At 36.0% G+C, this 22,405-nt stretch overlaps 1 protein-coding gene across 10 annotated transcripts; it reads left to right on the top strand.

Annotated features, from left to right (window-relative positions):
* The first annotated feature begins 5,284 nt into the window (after positions 1-5,284).
* On the top strand, positions 5,285-11,671 carry LOC131662404 (uncharacterized). Of its 10 annotated transcripts, none has more exons than XM_058932177.1 (12): positions 5,285-6,469; positions 7,665-7,824; positions 7,967-8,000; positions 8,456-8,795; positions 8,881-9,096; positions 9,174-9,356; positions 9,549-9,770; positions 10,069-10,185; positions 10,283-10,426; positions 10,694-10,795; positions 10,918-10,986; positions 11,159-11,671. In XM_058932177.1, the coding sequence occupies exons 4-12, from the start codon at positions 8,514-8,516 to the stop codon at positions 11,387-11,389; spliced, it is 1,566 nt and encodes a 521-aa protein (XP_058788160.1). In that variant the 5' UTR covers positions 5,285-6,469; positions 7,665-7,824; positions 7,967-8,000; positions 8,456-8,513; the 3' UTR covers positions 11,390-11,671. The 10 variants fall into 10 exon arrangements, with proteins under 10 accessions (XP_058788160.1, XP_058788162.1, XP_058788159.1 ...); XM_058932179.1 differs by having other exon boundaries at positions 7,702-7,824; positions 7,919-8,000; XM_058932176.1 differs by having other exon boundaries at positions 7,702-7,824.
* The last annotated feature ends 10,734 nt before the right edge of the window (positions 11,672-22,405 follow it).

Here is a 22,405-nt window from a genome sequence, read left to right on the forward strand (position 1 = left end):
TATGTCTCCCCCTGAGATTAAAAATCTCCCTCTGAAATAAATACTAGAAGAATTTTGAATAAAAAGACTTCCTTGAGTATTTTTCCATTTCAGTCGAGACGTTCACATTGCCTAGATCTTCTGAACATTCAGAGCTTCTGCTTCTTGCTTCCATAGGAGAGCTTCAGAGCTTTGAATTTCTTCTTGAATCATAGCTTGCTTGATTTGAAATCAGAACTTGATTTGTATCAGAACATTGTTGAATGTAACAAAGTATCATCAGAGCATCTTTACATCCTGAAATGTTTCAAAGCAAACTAGATGATAATAATCAGAGCATGATATGATCGAAACATTCTTATGAGAATGAACATGTATCAGAGCAAAAGAGAGAAGAAAATGTATAAGAGCATATTCTACGAAGAGAATATCAGAACATTCATTCTTCTTGCTTCTGATCTTGAAGCTTCACAGCACTAAGCTTGCTTCAATTTTCCAAGACATGCTTCTTAACAGAATTGCTTTTCCCCATGTATTTGCTTCTCATGTTGAGCTTTTTCAGAATATCTTCAATCCTGCAAAAATCTCAAAGACATAGAACTTGCAAATAATGTTAGGAATGTTGAGACTTAATCCCAACAACTGATATAATAAACTAAATCAATTATCATGTTTCTCCCCCTTTTTGTCATAACATCAAAAAGCATTTAAAAGATTCAGATGATAAAAGACACATAGAGAGAAGATAATGATTTCATTCAATTAGAATTAATCAGAAGATACAAAAGGGATAACAAGCATATGCAAGAAAAAATAGATGCAAGAAACAAGAAAACATCTAAGACCAAGACACAATACGACTAGCCTAGCTTAGAAACTATTTTGGCCAGAAGGTTTTGAATCTCAGAAGTGCTTTCCGTCTGCGTCTTCATAAAGAATATAAACTCATTGTGAACATATTCATGTTTATCCAAACGAAAAGCTAGATCAGCTTGATTCTTTTGAAGGGCCTTTATGGTGTTCGCCAGAACAGAAGGTTCATCAGAAGAAGCTTCACAGCTACCATTCAAAACAGTAGGATTCTCAAAAACAGTTTCAATCATGAGAACATCATCTTCAGCTTGATGATTCTCAGCACCTGGAGTCTCAGCATCAGCTTCAACATATATTAGGGCAGGGATATCAGAATCTTCATTTTCAAGAGCCAGAAGGATCTCATCCAAATTACTTGGAGGTGTAGGAGCAGCAGGTTCTGAAGGATATTCAACTTCTAGATATGCCATATATGGAACTTTATATGAGGGATTCTCCCTTAATCAGTTGAATATAGACTGAAAGTCTCCAGTCAGAACATGGAACTGAGGCTTCCACACAACCATAGCAAGAGGTTGTTCTTCTACAAGATCTTCTGCAAGCTCATCAACAAAGACTTTTTCTTCAAAGCAATGCCTACACCCGAGAGGACTAAACCAGAATTCTTCATAAGGCCTGAGAATTGCACGAGGACCTGGAGCTTCTGCTTCACAAGCCTTCTAAAGCTTCAAAAACTCAGAGTTCATCTTTCTTCTAAAAATTCTCCAGAGATTTCTCAAAGCAACATCATCCATCCATTGTTTCGCATAGAACTTCCAGTTCATCATATGGAATAAAACAAGTCTTCAAGGGAAGATATCCATATTTGTGTTGAACAATATGTGCCGAAGACATTTTGTGTTTAATACTTAAGGATGAAAGCATGAATTCACTCTGAGATTCAGTTTAGAAACTAGGGTTTATGCAGGAACGAGAGAGATAGAGAGAGAGATGAATGAAAGAGACAATGAATGAAGAGAGAGAGAGAGAGAGAGAGAGAGAATGTAAAGAGATGCAATGTTGTGGAGATGTGTTTATAAAGAAACGGATTTGAAAAGAAATGCAATATGTATTTGAATGAACAGGGTTACAGAATGAAAAAGACAAATGCATTTAATGAAGAATGACGTTAGTTGAGAGAACGTGATAATAGAAATGATTTGCACACTTACCTAGGGCGGCGTCTCCTCAACTGCACGCATGCTTGTCCAAATAGAGTAAACACGTTTTCAACATCTGGAAAAGCTGTGACAGCTGTTTTGCTTTAAAAGAGATTTTGAATCAACTTAGATAATGAAACGTTAGTAATAACATAATCTGAACTTCTAATTGATCAACATCAGAACTTCTTATAAGAAGATAAAACAAAATCATTTCAAAAAGTCTGCAATCCTAATTTGGAAAAAGGAGAGAGTATTTTTTATTGTGAAGAAGCGTAGTTTTGTAGTTGTCTCTTGTACTCCAAGCAATTGTCTTTGATGATTGCGTTGGAATATGTTGTATTTTGTTAATTGTCACTCTAAGCTTTTAAGCACGAGTGTGTGTCTCTTGATTGAAGCTTTTAAGCAGATCAAAGTTTGTTTTTGAAGTGTGTCTTCTCTCTGTATTTGTTTTATGTTTGTTTGTAATCACTGCTGTGATTGAGGGGGAGTGAGTGGAGATACTCAGATCTAGGAATAAATTGGAACTTCATTGGGTAGGTTTTAAGTGAGGAGTTGTAAACAGGGGAGTTTAGCTCCGAATTAATTATGCTTATATTGGATTTCCTCCCTGGCTTGGTAGCCCCTAGAGTAGGTTGTTTGAACCGAACTGGGTAAACAATTTTGTGTGTTCCTTATTGTTTTTATGTGTTTCTGTTTTAACGTTTTATGTTGTGTAATTATGGATGTCATAACATCCAGTAAGACATCCAGCGTGTGTTACTAGAATTTTCAATTATTTTTGATCTAGCACTGATAAAGGAAATTCAATATGAAATTAAGAAAAATGTGCAAACCCGATTCAAGAAATCCATGGATGCCATGGATATTAGGGATCGTGATCATGCCCATTAAGAAACAAAGTGGAAATTAAAAGTGAATATCATTTATATAGGATTAAGACTATTGTAAAATCAATGTTACTATATACCCAAAATCAAAATTTGGTGATAAGAGCTCACATGTCGAACTCCATTTCAGACGTAAAATGTGAAACTCGAATCCTTCACATTTAATGATACTTGTTCAATAGTGTGTATTTTTAAAGTAGATTAATTATTTAAATACTACAACACTATAAATGGAAGGAGTTTGATGATTGCAATAGCGTATTTAAATAAAATGGTGCCATTGTAGTAAACGATGTAGAGAACAAACCCGTCTGATACATGACAATTTTTTGCACAAGTAATTGAAGTAGATTTTGGATTCTTTTTTCAATGAATTTGGTAACACCCCAATTTTTAACAGCAGGAGTGTATTTTTTTTCTTTTTATAACAACAAAGTTTTTGAAATAAAAACATTTGCGACCATCTTTAAAATAAATCAGAGTAAATCTTTTGTAAGACAATGATCAAAATACAAGGCCCTTTTATAAATTATTTTCTCAACTAAAGGTTTAAGAACATAAATCAAACATACCGTTTAAAAGAACATTATGGAAATCCTTAATTCAACAATTAAATAAATAGAGTTTACCATAGTACAAGTTACATATAAAAAAGTAAGGAAGAGTAAACTAGACTTCAATAACAACCAATAAGCTAGTCTCTAGATTATAACTGAAGATGATCAGGTAACGACGACCCGCAGACAACTTCAAGCCTCCCGCTTATCAACACCAAACTAGTCGCTTTCATCTGTAATACTAGCGAATCTCATAATCTAAAAAGAACATGGGCACACAGAACCAGATCATGGGTAACGTAAGGTCATCATCTAAATACAACATATAAACCAAGAACATGCTATACAATATATGCAATACATAGAAACATATAATCCACAGCATATCAGTTCAAATGAGTGTTATATTAAATGCACATATATCTTATTAATACATACTATATATAAGTGTGATCGCCATATCTGAATTCCTCACATGCATGAATTCTGGAATTTAACCTCCCCACAGAGAGTCGTAGGCACCTCTTACTAACTTTTGTGGTCCATCCCCATAATGATGACATTGTCCCTGACTAGCATCGACTCAATAAATCCCGAAGGATTAAGGTGAATTCATTCCTGATAATCACACCTTGTGAAGACCCACTTAGCCAACGCGTACTATGAAATGCATGAGCACATATATGTATCACCACATTATTTCATGGACCAACTGACAAATCTTGTGTAGCCCACCTCGCGTACACATACCACATATATGCAAATGCATCATAATCATTTCTTAATAGTCAATTCATATATTTATTCAAAATCATATGAAAGCATATTCACACATTTAGTATCATAGAATAAAAATATATACATAGTTGGGTACATGAACATTAACCATTCTCAATTGGGCACACAATTATCACAAAACTCCCAATTTGGCATACAATCATTCATACCAACACACATGCATTCAATCACATTCAAGCAACTAATGGGGTACAAGCATTCAAACAAAGGCTTAACGGCCATCGCCCAAATGCTTTAGAACAACTTGTACACGTACGTACAAACCCTTCTAAATTCAACCATTGTAGACTAAACTCGATTCGATTGTAAAAAGCGTTTTGATTGGAAAAAGGAACTTGGTATTGACCAAGGTTTGTTATGACAAGGTTCGCACTTGGGCGAGGAAAAGAATGAATGAATGAGTTAAGATTGTTTTTTTTTTTTTAGTTTTTGTAAAAGAAATAGGCAAATCGAGTTTGAATGAGTCCTTAATGGAATCTAAGCATTCAAACAAAGACTTAACGACCATCGCCTAAATGCTTTAGAACAACTTGTACAAGTACGTACAAACTCTTGTTGATTCATCCATTATAAACCACACTCAATTTGATTATTAAGTTTTTTTTTGAAGTTTTTGATGTGACAAAAGAAGTTTGAAAAAGATACTTGATGTTGACCAATCTTTTTTGTGAAATTGTTCGAAGTGGACTCGTCATTTGAATGAAAATATTTAAAAAAATGATTGATTTTATTAAGATGACTTAATTAATTAAGCTATTTTTTATTATCAAACCAACTCAACTAAGAAAAACAACCAATCAAAATTAAATTATTAAGCATGAGTTTATTAAAGATGTTGCTGAAATCATTTGGGCTGAAAGGCTTAAAGACCACTGAATTCATTTAAATAAAACAGGGGGAGGTGTTTGCAATGAACATAGAGGTATGGCCCAAGAAAGAATAAAAATAAAGGGGCTGGCCAAACCGGGTCAAGCTGGACCTGGAGCCCACTATCCATCTAAAATTAAATGGGTTAGAAAACCCTAGGAGGACCAAATCAATTGACCAAGCCCCCCTTTTTCCAGAAAAATGAACGTGAAATTCTTTCTTGTTCTCTCTCAGCGTTCAACAACAACAACAACGCTCTCAGACACGGACAAAACAACAACAACAACTCAAGCTTCTCTCGGTTTCGATCTACTTGCCATTCTCTCTCAATTCGAAGAACACAGTAATATTCACAGAAGTTCGGCACAACAAACACGATCAAACAACAAACTCAAAACCCAAATCCCAGCATAAGCCCTAAATCCCCAATCTCATAATTTTTCTTGATGATTACGTGATTGCAAATTAAACAGACAAATGAAAAATGGAACTATACCGGTAAAAACGAAATCGGAAGCTCAGCGGTAACACTCAGGTAACCTTCTTCAACTTTTCTCTCTAATCTCTTATCTGCTTGCGTGGCTTCTTCTTCCTTTGTTTCGATTACGCGTGGCTTGAATTTGTGTTCTGAATGAGTGGACAAGTTGTTTTAGTGTATGAGCAAGGTGAATGGATACGAGGTCTGAGTTTGTTTATGGTTGAGTGGAACTAGTAGATTGGAAGATGGTTTGGAAAATGATGATGATGAATCGAATGGAAGTTCTGTGTTGGTAAAGTTGTAGAGTGGAGTTTTTGTGATTCAGTTAAGGGTTGAAAAATAGATTTTCGTGATTCATAACTTTAGAGATTGAACTAGTTTATGGTGTTTTTTTGGAGGATATTTGAGGTTGAAGGGTGTGGTTTGAGTGTGTTCTGTTAGGCTTGAAGGCACTACTAAAAAATTCGCTTTTAGTGACCGATTTTAGTGACCGAAATATTTCGGTCACCGTAGCGACCGAATTAGCCACTAAATTATAATACCTTAAAAGTTTAACATTAATTGTCACTAAATCGGTCACAAAATAATGTTAGCCACCAATTTAACGACCGAAAAATAGTGACCAAAATTTTGGTCTCTAAAATATTATAAATTCAATCAAACAAAAACTATAAAATAAATTATTGCCCTAGCGCCGAAACACTTCTCCTGCTCTACACCCTAGCACGGCCGCCGTCCATACGTCACCTCAAATCAAGCCTTGCTTCTCCCTTGTTTTACCCTCTACTTCAAATCAAGCAAACTTCAAGATTCAAAATCGTCTCCTTCATCTTTGCCGCTTATTCTCTCTTGTTCGTGCAAATCAAGACACAAATCAAGCATACAAAGGTACTTTTTTATTTCTGTATGAAGTTAATGGTAGAAACTATTTAGTGTTTTCACATTTCTGAAGTTGGATTCCTCTAAGTAACTAAATATATAATGGAGTAAAATGTTTTGCCCTCTGTTGCCTGAATATTAAGTTTGAAGTAAAATGTTTTATTATTTAGATTATATATTTTTTTCTTGTAACATGAAATCAATTCAAGTAGTAGTAACCGAGAAGCAGACACTGATTTGTATAAATATCACATAATTTTTCCACTAATTGAGTGAATTTTAGAGTCACATACTAGTGTATGATGTGTAGCTAGGTTGTCAATAGCGCGCTATAGCGGTGTAGCGTAGCGGTAGAGGACCTCGCCGCGACGCTTTTGGGCTGCTAACCGCTATATGAAATAGCGGAAATAGCGGCCGCGATTTGTGGAAGCGTAGCGGTGGAATAGCGGCGCAATAGCGCTTTACAAACCGCTATTGTGAAGATGAGGTCAATACTGTAATTTTGAATTTATTTTAAAGGAAAATTTGTATTTTTCCCTTTTATTTCACTAATATAAAAGCTAAAAGTGAGACATTAGGTCATTTACATTCTCTCTCTTCACTCAAATCAGCAGCCGTTCTCCTTCTCCCCTGTTTTTATATCACGCTTCCACTTTTGCTCTTCACAGCAAGTTCTCCTTTTGAAGTGAAGATGAGATTGATGTGATTTAGTCATTTTGTTTACGTTTAGAATTTGATTTAGTCATTTTGAGTAAATTCCTAATTTAAGTCATTATGTTTGGTTTACCTATGTTGCAACTTTTGGTTTATGTATGTTGCAACTTTTGTTTTTAAGTCATTATGTAAGTTGTTGGAACCTATTTTTAGTATTTATGTATGTTGTTGGAACCTATTTTCGTATTTATGTTTTCATATTAAGTATTTACCTTGATTTTTAAAAGCTCACAATAGCGGTCATCCCGCTATCCGCTATGCCGCTATAGCATTTGAGAGGTCCGGCGCTACGCGCCGCTATCTGAGATTAACAACCTAGATGTGTAGCCATGGGGATTATGTGTTTTAATTTTTGTTGTTTACCTTTCGAGTGGATTTAATTCTCGAGTCTTTTGTTTCCTCCGCTAATAACTTCTCATATTTCATTTTTAAGTAAGGATTTGAATAGGTTTAAAGACTGAGCATATATTTTTCTTATTTTGTCATGCAGAGCATCTTGGCTTTCATTGATATATCATATCTTGCAGGAATTTGATTGTGAGACCAGCTGCATTTTTCTTTATCAAATGCAATCTTGACTCAGGAAGTTCATCAGTTTTATTCTAGTGACTAGATGGCTATGAATCTACCAGCTCTATATTGTCCAATTGGTAAATATATGACTTGCTTTTAGTTTTGGCATGATATTCATAAAATTCAAGGTTTATTTTGGGTGTCTGTTTGATTATTTACATATTTTTGTAGTTATATTTATAAGAGTCGTATATGAACATGACACTTTGTTTCCAACAGAATATGAAGTTGATGACAGAGCACTTCATCACAGGTAAAAGTTGAGATGTCAAAAAAAATTGAGACATTAGTTGTGATTCTCTTTAATTAATGTTATGGTTTTATGTTCACAATAATGTTCTTTCATGATTTTAAGATTTGTTTTAGGTGTGATATATAAAGCAGGAGGTATCTCCATTAACATCAAGTAGACTGTCTTATAGAAGTTTGTGATAGGTGGTTTGAGTGTGTTCTGTTAGGCTTGAGGGTTTTGTGATAGGTGGCGAATATAGTTAAGGCATGGTGGGAAGGTAAATTGAAGATGATGAGTGGAGGGAGTTTAGATAGATTTCTGGGCAGAGTTTGTTTTTACAGGGTCCGAGTTTCTCTCCCCTTTTGTTATGAGATTGTTGGGTGGTTTTATAGGTGAATTGCAATGAGTTTTTTGGGGGAAAATTGTGAGTGTTTGAACATTTATGGTGTTCTGATCATTTGCCTTTTCTGATGCAGGTTTTTGACGTCTTGTTAAGTGAGTAAGTGAGTGTTTCAGAACTTCACAATCTAACTCATGGCACTCTCTAACGCTACCCTCATTCCAACAACCTTCAACCCCCTCAAAACCAATCCTCTCCCTTTTCCTTCTTCCCATGTTTCCTTCCTTTCTCCCTCTCACCCCATCTCCAATTCCCTCACCGCCGCCACCAACATGTCCCGCCTCAATTCCGCCGACTTCGAACTATCTACCATAACAGCTTTATCCCCTTTAGACGGCCGTTACAGGGAAAAAGTTAAAGACTTGGCTCCTATCATGGGTGAATATGGACTCAATTACTATAGGGTCATTGTTGAGGTACATCCTTTTTTATTCTTCTACTCTTTTTACCCCTTTTGTATATATTACTCTTCTAATTTATAGTTGTGTTTATATTGTTTAGATTAAATGGTTGCTGAAGCTTTCTGAGATTAATGAAATCACTGAAGTTCCTTCTTTTAGTGAAGATGCTAAGTCTTTCTTACAAGGTTTGATTGACGACTTTGGTGAAGCTGATGTTAACGAGATTAAAAGATTTGAGAAGATTACAAATCACGATGTTAAAGCTGTAGAGTATTTCTTGAAACAAAAGTGCCAGTCAAATGCTGAAACTGCTAAGGTTGTGAATTGTGGTTTACTTTTTTTTTCTTTTTTCTTATTGGATTGTGTGAATTTTAACAAAGTTTTTTTTAACAGGTGCTTGAATTTTTTCACTTTGCATGCACTTCTGAAGATATAAATAACCTTGCTCATGCCTTGATGTTGAAAGAAGCGATGAATTCTGTTATGTTTCCTGCCATGGATAAAATAATCAAAGCTTTGTGTACAATGGCCGAAGATAATGCTCATATCTCCATGCTTTCTCGCACTCATGGACAGGTAAGCTGCTTTTTGTATTATTAGACTATTGGAAAATCAATGCATTGTTGTGGATTTTGATTTTGCGATATTGCACATAATGCCGACTCAGAGCAACTAGCCAGGACTTAGTGATATTTTTGTTGTTTGTTTGTTTGTTTGTTATTGCTTGTATATTTTTGAACTTAATAGTTTTTCTGTGATATCCTTCAGCCAGCTTCACCGACTACTTTAGGGAAGGAAATGGCGATATTTGCTGTGAGGCTAAGTAGAGAAAGGAAGGAACTGTCTCAAGTTGCGATTTTGGGGAAATTTGCCGGTGCAGTTGGAAATTACAACGCGCATCTTTCTGCATACCCTGATGTTAATTGGCCGGATATTGCACAGGAGTTTATACTGTCTCTTGGATTAAGTTTTAATCCTTATGTTGCCCAGGTTTGTTATCAATTCTTGTTCTATTCCAGTTTAGTCTATTTTTATGCATTTAAAGAAACTAAATCTTGAGGCTGTTAGCAGCAACATAAATGTTAAAGACTTCGTTCGTGTATTTGCATTTTAGAATTTTTCATCCATCGGCGCTTTGTTAATGAAACTCCCTTATTTATGATAGTTATATTCTGAGTACATATGAAACTCCTTTATTTATGATAGTTATATTCTGAGTACATATATATTTGACGTTAACACTTGGAGATCATAATCATTTGATTCTATTACCCATCTTGATTGGTAGATTGAAACTCATGACTACATGGCGAAGATTTTTCATTCATTCATCCAATTCAACAATATATTAATCGACTTTGATAGAGATGTATGGGGCTATATATCTTTGGGCTACTTTAAGCAGGTGAGCTTTCTAATACATTATCTATGGCCAAAGAACGGTGATTTTTTAAAAAAAAACAAACATTAATCGGTTTTCATTTTCAAAACTTGTTTTGCAGACAACTAAGGCCGGGGAGATTGGGTCATCAACTATGCCTCACAAAGTGAATCCCATTGATTTTGAGAACAGCGAAGGCAATTTAGGCGTGGCTAATGGAGGTTTTTCTCATCTAAGCATGAAGTTACCGATTTCACGTTGGCAGGCAAGTTAATGTTCTTTATTTTATTTGATCATTATCATCATTGTATTGGCATTATTCTAAACTATGGTACTGAAAAGATTTTACAATTACATCTTTAGAAAATGGTTAGCGTAATTTTGTTTAGTCATGTGCGCATGCGTCGAAGCATTACCTGAGCTATTATAATGTATTGAACTGTCAGTGTAATTTATTGCAGGTGATAATCTAATTCTGTGTGAGTAGCTCATAGGAGTAATAATTTGTAGTTTGTGCTTTTTTGTTTTGCAGAGGGATTTGACTGATTCAACTGTCTTAAGGAACATGGGTGTCAATTTTGGTTATTCTCTTCTTGCATATAAAAGCACACTTCAAGGAATTGGGAAGCTTCAGGTATGCAATCCAACACAGAATGTGTTACTTTCTCACGTTTTTATATTTAATCTAAAGAAAAAACAACAGTCTTTTTGTTTATTCATTGAACTTCCTTGTAAATATTATAATCCACAACTTAGGTCAACGAAGCTCGCTTGAGCGAAGATTTGAACCAGTGCTGGGAGGTACTTGCCGAACCAATACAAACGGTATGTATATGCTTTTGTTTTTACTTGATTATCTGGTTTAATATTTGTAAACTATATTTGTAACTTGATAGAACATTGCAGTGCTTGTTGTGGTTGCATACTTGGTAGAACATTAGGAGGAAAATTTTCTTATAAGATTTTTCAATGATATAGTTTGCAAATCTTTCTATAGGTTATGAGAAGATACAGTGTTCCTGAGCCTTATGAGAAGTTAAAAGAGCTGACTAGAGGGAAAGCAATTACCAAAGAAAGTTTAAGAGACTTCATTGAAGGCTTAGATATACCACAAAATGCAAAGACCTATCTGTTAAAGTTAACGCCACATACTTACGTTGGAACCGCCGTTGAATTAGCCAGAACAGTTGAACACGAAGTGAACAATATTTTGAATGGAGCAATCTAGGAAACAGGTGGTTTGAACCTGAGGTTTTGATTAATTATTGAGATTACTTTACTGCTGCGAATGCAATTTTTTTGACCTGATTCTCGCCATTGATAATCATTAGTTGGTAAACGAACCTTCTGATAACTTGTTTTATTTATGAAACAGAAAATAGAGAGAATGGTATTCAGTGATTAATATGAGAAGCTAGAGTGATGTAGAAAGATTTGGGGATTTAATTTTATCTCTGCACACAAATTAAATTCTTCTTATGAATATGCACAAATCTTTTAATTTATTTAATTGACACTTTTGTTAATTTCTTACTCGTGTGATGTATGATAAGGTTAGCAGTTGTGATAGATGACATTGTAGAAAATTTGTTTTTTCTTAACAGAAGCCAAAAGCAATGTATTAAAATTGAAAAGCACAAGAAGTGCAAAGTTACATCAGTGTTACCAGCACCAGGCCAAAAACGTATACAGACCAAATGAATGATTGATACACCAGAGCTGCCATTACATAAGAACAATTAATCCCAAACTTAAAGTATAAGAACAAGACTACACCCAATGACAACAACGATACTTGGAACACAGGCTTAAGAATAACACCTCTATACACCAAAACGATGGAGTTACGCTCCGAGATCAACAATGCAGCAGTCAAAAACCAACACAACACAATAGGAAGTCAGTGAAACACAGCAGCACCACAGACCTGAGCAGAAGAAACCAACACAAAATAGGTCAGTTGCTCAAGGCTGCACTGACGGTAACAGCATACCACGCCCTGAAGGCCCCCAGATAAGTTGATATCTGCGTGATTGCAACTAGACATATCAACATTACTCGAAACAGCAACTTGTTAGCATTCATTCAGTTTTTGAGAACGAATCATCATGTCTTCTTCAATGATGAAGCTTGACTTTTTCTTCCAAATTACAATTTCGAGATTTTTCTCCACTAATCAAATGTAGTCCCTAAGGGCGTGAATTCTGAGCATTTGAAATGTGAATATATATTGTCGTGTTAGTAAGGTAGACTCCATACAATTTCTGCTCAATGTTATTCCAAAATTCATTTTCAATATCCATCTTTATGCTTTTGTATGGAGAACTGAGATTGACAATGAAAATGGATATTTTAGCTTAATGTTTGTGAAATGCAGTAAGATCTCCACTTCCAGGTTCATAATTCCCACCATCTACACCGCTGTCAGGTGTACTCGTCAACTGTATTTTATGCCGGAACTGATTGAACTTTGAGCTTTGGGAAGTTTCAATTGCTTGCTGTTCGTAATTTTCTTGATTTAACTGAAAGGAGCCCGAGCACAGAAGATTTCTCCACTGATTTTCAACTCCTAGAGCAATCAACTCCGGCCAAAATTTCCTGCTACCATAGTTTGACCGCGACTACTATAACATAATGCACTCCAGGCCACGACTAACATAGCGAAAGGGAAACACCGAATCCCTCGAGCGCCCAATCTACGAATAAACGCTTGAAAAAAAGAACTCCACAACTTCTCTATAAACTGAGGAATCAACCCTCTACATATCTCCTCTTAAACCACCTCTCTAAATCTTACATTGCCATCATTGAAGAAAACCAGGAATCACATATTGACTTTGATGAACAACGACTGCATCAACAAAACTTGTTCCTCATAATTGTCCATAAAATTTCAAGTCAGCACCTGATACCTAACAGAATTCTCAGTGAAAACTAAAATACTCCTATACCTAACCTGCTCATTCTAACACTTTTCACCCAAAAAATTATTTTCAAGTATCCATGAAACCATAAGCTCTCGGGTTCGTATACCACTGAAATATGTAATTTGATATCAGATTCGATTTTAATTTCAGCCACCTCCAGAAAAACATCTTTACCTCATCTGCCACTTTTTCCATAACAAATTCCTCATGTAGAAAATTTGTTAATTATTATTGGGACAATACTAGAAAGCTTCACTAATCTAAATTATCTTTACCTTCCTCTTCTAAAGTTTTAGAAAGTTTTCATTTTCACTTTAAATAAAATCACTTTTTTTTAAGTCATGACAAAGTTACGTGTGAGTAGTTTTAGAACAAAATATTTAGTTATCTTATAATTATTAAAATTTTGATTGAATTTTAACAAATGTAAAATTTTAAATGTAAAAAATTGAAGATAAGAAGTGACGATAATTTGGAAAAAAAAAACAAATTGAGTTTATTTTTTTAATTTGAAAAAAGGGGCGATGTTCTAAAATTGTAAAAAAGTTTTACACTGTCAACCAATCACAGTAAAATGATATATTTTCATTAGATGACAGTGTAAAAGAGTACATCTCTATTATAAAAGAGTACATCTCTATTAAACTCTTATAAAATTTTAAAAAATATTTTTAACATATCTAAAATGATTTAAAAATATATATTAGTTTAACGATATATATTTGGTCATCGGATCCCACATAGCCAACAGTTTCACTATAATATCTATAAGGTTATATTTGGATTGGTGGTATGGAATGATACAGTAATTAATGAGACTCCATCGTTTGGATTTACAAACAATAGATGGAATGAAATGGGACATGATGGAATCCTCCATCTCATTCCATCTAATTCCCCATTTTTTATTCCATCCAATTTAGGGTGTATGAGATGGAATGAAAAATTTTAAATAAAATAATCAAACAATAGAGTGAGATTTTTATTTCGTTCCGCTCCGCTCTACTCTGTTATGTTCCATTCCGCCCCGTTCCGTTAGGTTTCATCAATTCAAACATAGCCTAAATCAATAAAATTATTTTTTTCCTTTCAAAATTTTGGTGTTTGGTCGGATAGTTAGTTCAAAACACTGAACTTTAACAAATAATTTTTGTTTATTAATTAATTTTTGAGTTTTTACTATTTTTTTCCAAAATACCAATGATAATCTATGAAATTTCACCGGATTTCTTAAAATGCCGGTACCAAAATGATGGGGTTATATCGGATTATTAGGAAAATTTGATATAAACCCACCGCTTATATACTTTTCTTTCTACCTTATTTTAAAAAAAATAAATAAAATTCTTTACCCACCTCCCTATGGGGTCACCCCCAGCGAAATCCCAAAATTACCCCTGCTTCGGAGATGCATCTCCGAAGTTATTTTTTTTAAAGATTTTTCATACATTTCGGAGATGCATTTCCGAAGTCAAAAAAAATTCAAAACCGTGAATATTTCAGAAGTTCATTTCCGAAAACATTTCTGCATATACAATTTTCCCTCCTTCACTATTTCATCATTTTTTCTCCAAAACTTCTCCAAACCCTCTCCAAAACTCAATCAATCTCCATCCATTTTTCGTCTCAAAATCAAGTTTCAAACCGCTGATCACGTTAAAGCGAGCATAGAAAGCTACAATTTGAGGTAAACATCTCTCATTTCATCCCCTATTTCACTACATTGATTCAACAAATTTATGCTGAAACCTGCGATGGTTCGGAAGTTCATCTCCGAAATATATTACCTAACAAATTTCGGAAATGAACTTCCGAAATATGCCCTGGCAGTTAAAAAAAAATAGTTTTGGCCAATTTTGCTAATTTTTGCATATGTTAGGTATGGTGCATCCGGACAACATTGTGCAAGACAATGACGCAGTAGTTCCGGAAGTTGTCAACGTTAATAACGATCCGGTTATCGACGTCAAATCTATGATCAATGCGGTTGATGTTCGACAACAATTTACAAATGATCGGAGCTTCGGTAGTCGCGAACAATTGATTGATTGGGTTCGTAACGAAGCTAGTAAACTTGGATTTGGAATTGTTATTTTAAGGTCCGACAATGGAAATAGTAGGCAGAAAGCTTTCGTTGTTTTAAATTGCGAACGGGGTGGGAGTTATGCACAATCAAACCGGGTGCTAAAACACGAAGACACAGGATCGAGAAAGTGCGCGTGTCCGTTTAAGTTGCGCGCGACTTGAAGGGTTGATGATTTGTGGCGTTTAACCGTAATTTGTTGAATTCATAATCATGCCTTGGATGCCAAGTTACACGGACATCCAATGGCGTGTCGTTTGTCCCGCGAAGAGAAGAATGTGATTTCGGATTTAACGATAGTCAAAGTGGCGCCTCGCAACATACTTGCCGATTTAAAGCGTAAAAAACCAGATAGTGTTTCAAATATCAAGCAAGTTTACAATGAACGACACAATCTCAAAGTTTTGAAAATGGGCCACCGGTCGGAAATGCAAGAAATTTTGAAACTATTAGGCGATAACAAATATGTGTCAAGCTTCCGAACGTCCGAGGACAAAGTTACGGTGCGTGATATTTTACAACATATCCCGATCGGGTTTGAATTTTTTGTTTCATGAAGCGAAGCGGTCGGAGACCACGGGGCCGAATAGTTCTTTATGTGGGTGTACCATTAGAAAGACATACGGCCTTCCATGTGCTTGTATACTTTCAAAAAAGAAGAAGTTGAATTCACCAATACGCATCGATGAGGTAGCCGACCATTGGAAGAAGCTTCGTTTTGATGATTTTGACCCGCCGAAAGAAAATGACTCCAAAATCACCATCTACGACGAGTTGGAAGTGATAATGGAGAAGTTTGCTAAAGCGGATGACACAATGAAAATGCACATAAGAGAACAATTGCAAAAAATTGCATTTCCGGAGACCACCGATTTGAAACCTCCATCTCAACCGGTTAAAACGAAAGGTGCACCGAAAAATTCCAAAATTACACAAGAAGACACATCAACAAAACAATCTCCTTCCTACTTTGAACATGTTGATGCATCATTCCCGGATTCACCGACACTGAAGTCCAAGTGTAGTGGTAACAAAGGAGCCCGTATTTCGAAGCCACCTCGCACACCGCCGATCAAAAAATCACCCATTGTCTACATTGATGAGATGCCACTTTTTATGCACAAATATATCGATAACATCGTTGATGTTGGAGGCGACGACAATTGTGGATATCGGGCCGTTGCGGGTTTGCTCGGTAAAGGGGAAAATAATCACACTTTAGTCCGACGAGAACTTATTGCGGAGTTGACTTCGTATCGGGACATCTACAGCCGACTATATGAAAATCAAGAAAAGTTTGCGAAAATTCATGATTCACTTGTTCCATCACTTACCAGTATCGCTCCGGTTTCGAAGTGGATGTCATTCTCCGATATGGGTCATCTAATAGCAAGTGCATATGATATGGTGTGTGTAGATTTGACGAGGTTTGGACTAAGTGAGACTTTCTTTCCACTTCATAGTCGACCGCCATTGGACGCGTCGAGCCGCATCATATGCATCGGGTATCTACGATCGCGGCACTTCGTCCAAGTGTTTTTGAAACCGGGGTGTCCTATACCGGCTACTTCTTGTCAATGGACGACACATTGTTCAAATGAGGCGGAGACTTGGCCGGATCCTTTCGTTTCAAGAATGGCGGAGTTTGAAGAAATGATGAGCCAAGAGCGCGAGCAAAATAGAGAGCGGTCGAAGAACATACCTATTTTGGACTTAGGATCCACCGATTGGTTCGGTGAATTTTAGTTTGTTCTTCTTCCCGCCTTATACGTCTCGCATGTGCTATTTTTTAGTTTTGTTTTCAGCAGTCAGTGACGAAAGACAATAGACAACCTACTTTCGATTTTACTGATCCCAATGACTGTTAATAAAATTAACTGTAATAATTTTGTTTGCTCGCAGATATAGATGAAAAAATCACAAGTGAAAAGAAAATAAAGTTAAAGTTACTAGACAATGAATTAATATGTGTAACCCATATTAAGAATTGTCACCCATTTCTCATGATCTTGAACTCTCAAACTAGAGATTTGTAATAAACTCCTAACTTCTGAGACTTTGTCACATAACACTTTAGAATGCAAATGACTATTTAGATAAACTTCACCATCAAGTTGTGTCCGAACTAAATACCATGACTTTTCACCCCATCCAAGCAAATCTCCAATAGCACAAAAATCATAATTTCCAACAACCTTCACATTTATTAATATCTTTAATGTAGTCATGCAAGAAAATAAGAAATTTGGACAAGTAAAGATGCCTTGAAGACTTTCTAGACGATTGACTTGATGGAGTTTTACTTGATGATCTCTTGGACGTTTAACTTTCTTGCAAGGCGTCAACATGCTCCTAATGTGAAGGATTACGATATACATCACTCTCTTGCCCCCTTTTTACTCTCCTCAACTCCTTTTTTTGGCTTTCACTTCACTGGTGGTGGACACATGGAAGTTGTGCATGGATATGTAAGGTCACGAAATTTTTTCTTCATCGACATCATGCCAACAATATCCAAGCTACTAAAATACCTCTTCAACTCTTCACATTCTTCGTCTAAGTCTAACTACATCCCACTCTCTTCTTCAGTAATTTCACGCTCTTTAATGTGTAATTTATTCCAAAACACGTAAATGAATACTAATGGAATAAGGTAACATTGTATTTGAATACCTATAAGTTCACACACAAAGGTAATCCATGTATTTTTCTAATGAAGCAACTTTGTTAGCACCGACTATTTTTTTTCCATTTTCAACTCATTTGCAACGTGTTGTATATCCTGTCTCAATACGAAACCTTACAATCTCGAATAAAATGAAGAGTTAGATATAATATTTTTTTTAATTAGTACAATAAATTTTACTACACCATGACTAAATTACAAGTAATCTAACAAAATGAATGTTCAAAATAAGATTAGCCGTCAATTAATCCTTAACAACGATGGTTACAATGTTATACTATTAGAGATGTGGAAGAAAGTAAGCCGTACAAAAGGGAAACCTAGTTGGCCAACTCCCACACAGTCAGTCAAGTATCATATCCATTTTTGTACCACTAATATTACATTTCCAACTCAACAATAATATAAAAATTTCATTCATAGCCTCACATACTCCTCTCCCCCCAATAGGGATGTCAATGGGGCGGGGCGGGGACGGGGGATACATTCCCATCACTATCCCCGCCCTCGAATCTATTCCCCATCCCCGCTTCGGATCCCCGCTACGGGGAGATTTTGTTCCCCATCCCCATCCCCACGGATCCCCGCGGGTCCCCACGGATCCCTAAGGTTTATAAACATGATTTTTTATTTTTTATTTTAAACCAAATTAATAGTAAAACGCTTCAAAAACTAACCACAAAAAATTTAAAAATCATTCTTTTATGATAAATATATTGTTTTAACAATATTTAATCTATAATATTGAGTGTCATGACCACCAAAATTTCAAACTAAAAAAAATTGAAATAATCATTTAGATCTCACTCTTTTACTATCAATAAATATATATTTTAAATTTGTGTATAAGATTAATTATATGAAATGACAAATAAACTTACATAATAATTTAAAATTATATATTAATCAAGGACATTGTGCTATTTTAGGCGGGGCGGGGACTCCACGGGGCGGAGGATATTTACGCCACCCCCATCCCCGAAGTGCCTTCGGGGAGACTTTGTTCCCCATCCCCGTATCGCGGGGGGAAATTTCCCCGTCTTTGGGGCCCCAAACAGGGAATCCCCATGGGGATCCCCGCTAACGGAGGCAAGTTGACATCCCTACCCCCCAATCCCTCATTTTTCTCTCTTTTCTCTGTGAAAGTACAAGATGAAGTGGAAAAGAAGTTACTAGCTGAACCATCCAATGCTAACTAACTCCTAACTGTTTTTCTGTTAAGTTTTTCAGTTAGTTTTTTTGTTAGTTAGGAAATTGTTATAGAGTGACAATAGAGTTGTATAAATAGATGAACTTACACCTATTGTAACTATCGAGAAAGAGTGATCAATATATAGAAAAAATTCTCTGCAACTTTATCTTCTTCTTCTTTATATGAGCAATGGTATATCACCATTGAGTTTTACATGTTATCAGAGCAAGATCTCCACCATTGTCTTCCGCTTCTCATCATTTTTTTCTTTCACTCTATATTTTTCTCGATCCACAATTCCATTTCCTGTTAATCAACACCTTGTTGATTATTCTTGATCTGTTCTTGACTATTTCTGTTAAATCTTCAAGATTTGTTCTCATTTCGCAACCATGCCTGCAACTAATCCCGGTGACTGTGGCTCTCCGACCACCGTTCATTCTTCCCAGGAATATCAAACTGATATACTCAGTCCCTACTTCATGCACCCTAGCGAAAACCCTGGTAACATTCTCACCACCCCTCTCTTATCTGGTCCCAATTATCATTCTTGGTCACGAGCTGTGCAAGTTGCATTACGTTCTAAACACAAGCTTCACTTTATCAATGGCGCTTTGCCTCGTCCACCTGATGAAGATCGTGATTCCATCGCATGGGATAGATGCAACACCATGATGATGTCATGGATCAGCAATTCAGTAGATCCAGAAATCTCTCAAAGCATCCTATGGATGGAGACTGCTGCAGACATTTGGACGGAACTCAAAAAAAGGTTTTACCAAGGTGATATTTTTCGCATTTCTGATTTACAAGAAGAGATTTATACGCTGAAACAAGGTGACTGCACCATTTCTGCTTACTATACGAAGATGAAGAAACTATGGCAAGAACTTGACAATTTTTGTCCCATTCCACACAATGGTTGTGATGATGCATGCGTCGTGCTTGATAAAATGCGTAAATATCGAGAGAATGACCAAGTAATACGATTCCTCAAGGGTCTCAATGAGCAATATGCAGCTGTGAGGTCCCAGATTATGCTCATGGAACCCCTCCCAAACATTGGGAAAGTGTACTCATTACTTGTCCAGCAAGAACGCCAATCCTCTATTCAACTTGAAGAATCCAAGATTCTTGCAGTGTCAAACAATCAATCCACCAATTAGTATCCTAGCAGAAATTTCCCTCCACAATCTCAGAGAGGAAGAGGTGGCAGACATAACTTTGGTCGACGGAGAGGCAGAAACAATCGCATTTGCACTCATTGTGGTATGACTAATCATACCATTGATCAATGCTTCAAGAAACATGGATTCCCTCCACATATGCAGCAATGAGCAACTGTGAACAATTGCCAGAACAATGGTGAAGAAGAGGACATCAAATCAATAGCTTATGATGAGGAACATACTGAACCTGAAAAAGGGTATTTGTCCTTCACTCCAGAACAGCATAAGGCTTTGCTATCAATGCTCCAACAGTCATCTCAAATCCAATCTCATAGTGTAAACCAAATCACCACCAATTCATCTGACCAAACAGGTATTGTTTGCACCATACATGATTTACATAACTCAAATCATTTATTCATTTTAGTTACAGGAGCCACTGATCACATTTGCCATTCATTGAATTTGTTTCAAGTCATTAAGAAAATCAAACCTCTACATATCAAGTTACCTAATGGCATACTGGCCTCTACAGAATATGCTGGAACCATAGTTTTTGATAATAAATTTTATCTCACCAATGTCCTCTACTTTCCTAATTTTGCCTTCAATTTGATATCTGTCCCAAAAATCACTCAATATTTGAACTGTTCTTTGTTATTTGATGGCTCTAAATTTTCTATACAGGACTCTTCATCCAATAGAATGATTGGTGTAGCTGAGATGAATCATGGCCTGTATGTGCTTACTCAACCATCCATCAGCTTTATGACCACCCTCCCCAACCACTGTAGTAATATTCTTTGTAAATCCATTAATACAATTTCCAATTGTAATAAACATGATGATGGTTATTTGTGGCATATGAGGTTTGGCCACCCTTCTGTAGATAAACTGCATGAAATCAATAAAATTTTCCCTTTTGTCAAATATACAAAGTCTAGTTTACCTTGTGATACTTGCTTTTATGCCAAGCAAAAAAGGTTACCCTTTCCTATCAGTTCCAGTATATCCAACAACATTTTTGACTTAGTCCACATGGACATTTTGGGACCCTTATCCATTCCATCTTTGTCAGGTTTCAAATATTTCTTAACAGTTGTAGATGATAAAAGTAGATATACTTGGCTTTTTTTGATGAAGCTGAAATCTGAAACTGTCACTCCTGTCAAAAACTTTGTCCACATGGTTTCAACCCAATTCAACACCAAAATCAAATGTATTAGAAGTGGCAATGGTCCTGAATTTAAACTCACTTCCTTTTATAATGATCATGGTATTTTTCATCAAACCTCATGTGTTGGCACCCCTCAACAAAATGGCATTGTTGAGAGGAAACACCAACACCTGCTAGCCATTACTCGAGATCTTTTATTTCAGTCTAATCTGCCTAAGATATTTTGGGCACATGCCATCAGTCATTCAGTTCACGTAATTAACAGGTTACCAACACCCTTCTTGTCACAAAAATCTCCCTTTCATGTTTTGTATAATGAAAGTCCTGATGTGTCCAATCTCAAAGTTTTTTGTTCTCTATGCTTTGCCACTACTCTTCCCGCTCATAGAAAGAAACTTGACCCTAGATCAAAGAAATGCATACATCTTGGCTTTAAACATGGTGTCAAAGGCTTCATTCTCTTTAACATACACTCAAAAGAACTATTCCTTTCTAGAGATGTCATATTCTTTGAGCATATTTTCCCTTATCAAAATGTCACTGATAACAATCTTGCTTCTCATATTCATCATAATTATCTTCCTTATGATGACACTTTCCTAGACACATTCGTAGAACCAGTGGACAATACCCTCTCAGACAATGCCACGATACCTCACCTTTCCACACATACCACTGAACACCTTTGTAATCCTCTGCCTCAGCCACCTGTATCAACCATTGAACAAAACAATACCCTAATTTCCCAGTCCCCTATGCAAGGTACACCTGCCACTGTACCATCTCAGTCAAGTCACCCTATCCCTGCACCTATTCAATCAAGTCCTCCCAACCCTCATCCTAGTTGAAAGTCTACAAGACAAACACACCTCCCCAAACACCTTCAAGACTACCATTGCTACTTACTGAGTAACACACAACATGATTCATCATCATCTACCCTTCATTCCTCTTCTAAATGTAAGTATCCTATTTCTTCATCCCTTTCATATAATAATATTTCTCCCTCA

The sequence above is a fragment of the Vicia villosa genome, linkage group LG3, assembly GCF_029867415.1.
Source record: "Vicia villosa cultivar HV-30 ecotype Madison, WI linkage group LG3, Vvil1.0, whole genome shotgun sequence".
Lineage (NCBI taxonomy): Eukaryota > Viridiplantae > Streptophyta > Magnoliopsida > Fabales > Fabaceae > Vicia > Vicia villosa.

Coding starts and splice junctions, on each gene's coding strand:
- LOC131662404 (XM_058932177.1), top strand. CDS start 8,514: ATGGCACTCTCTAACGCTACCCTCATTCCAACAACCTTCAACCCCCTC. Junction 9,357..9,548: donor TTTCTCGCACTCATGGACAG/GTAAGCTGCTTT, acceptor GATATCCTTCAG/CCAGCTTCACCGACTACTTT. Junction 10,427..10,693: donor TACCGATTTCACGTTGGCAG/GCAAGTTAATGT, acceptor TTTGTTTTGCAG/AGGGATTTGACTGATTCAAC.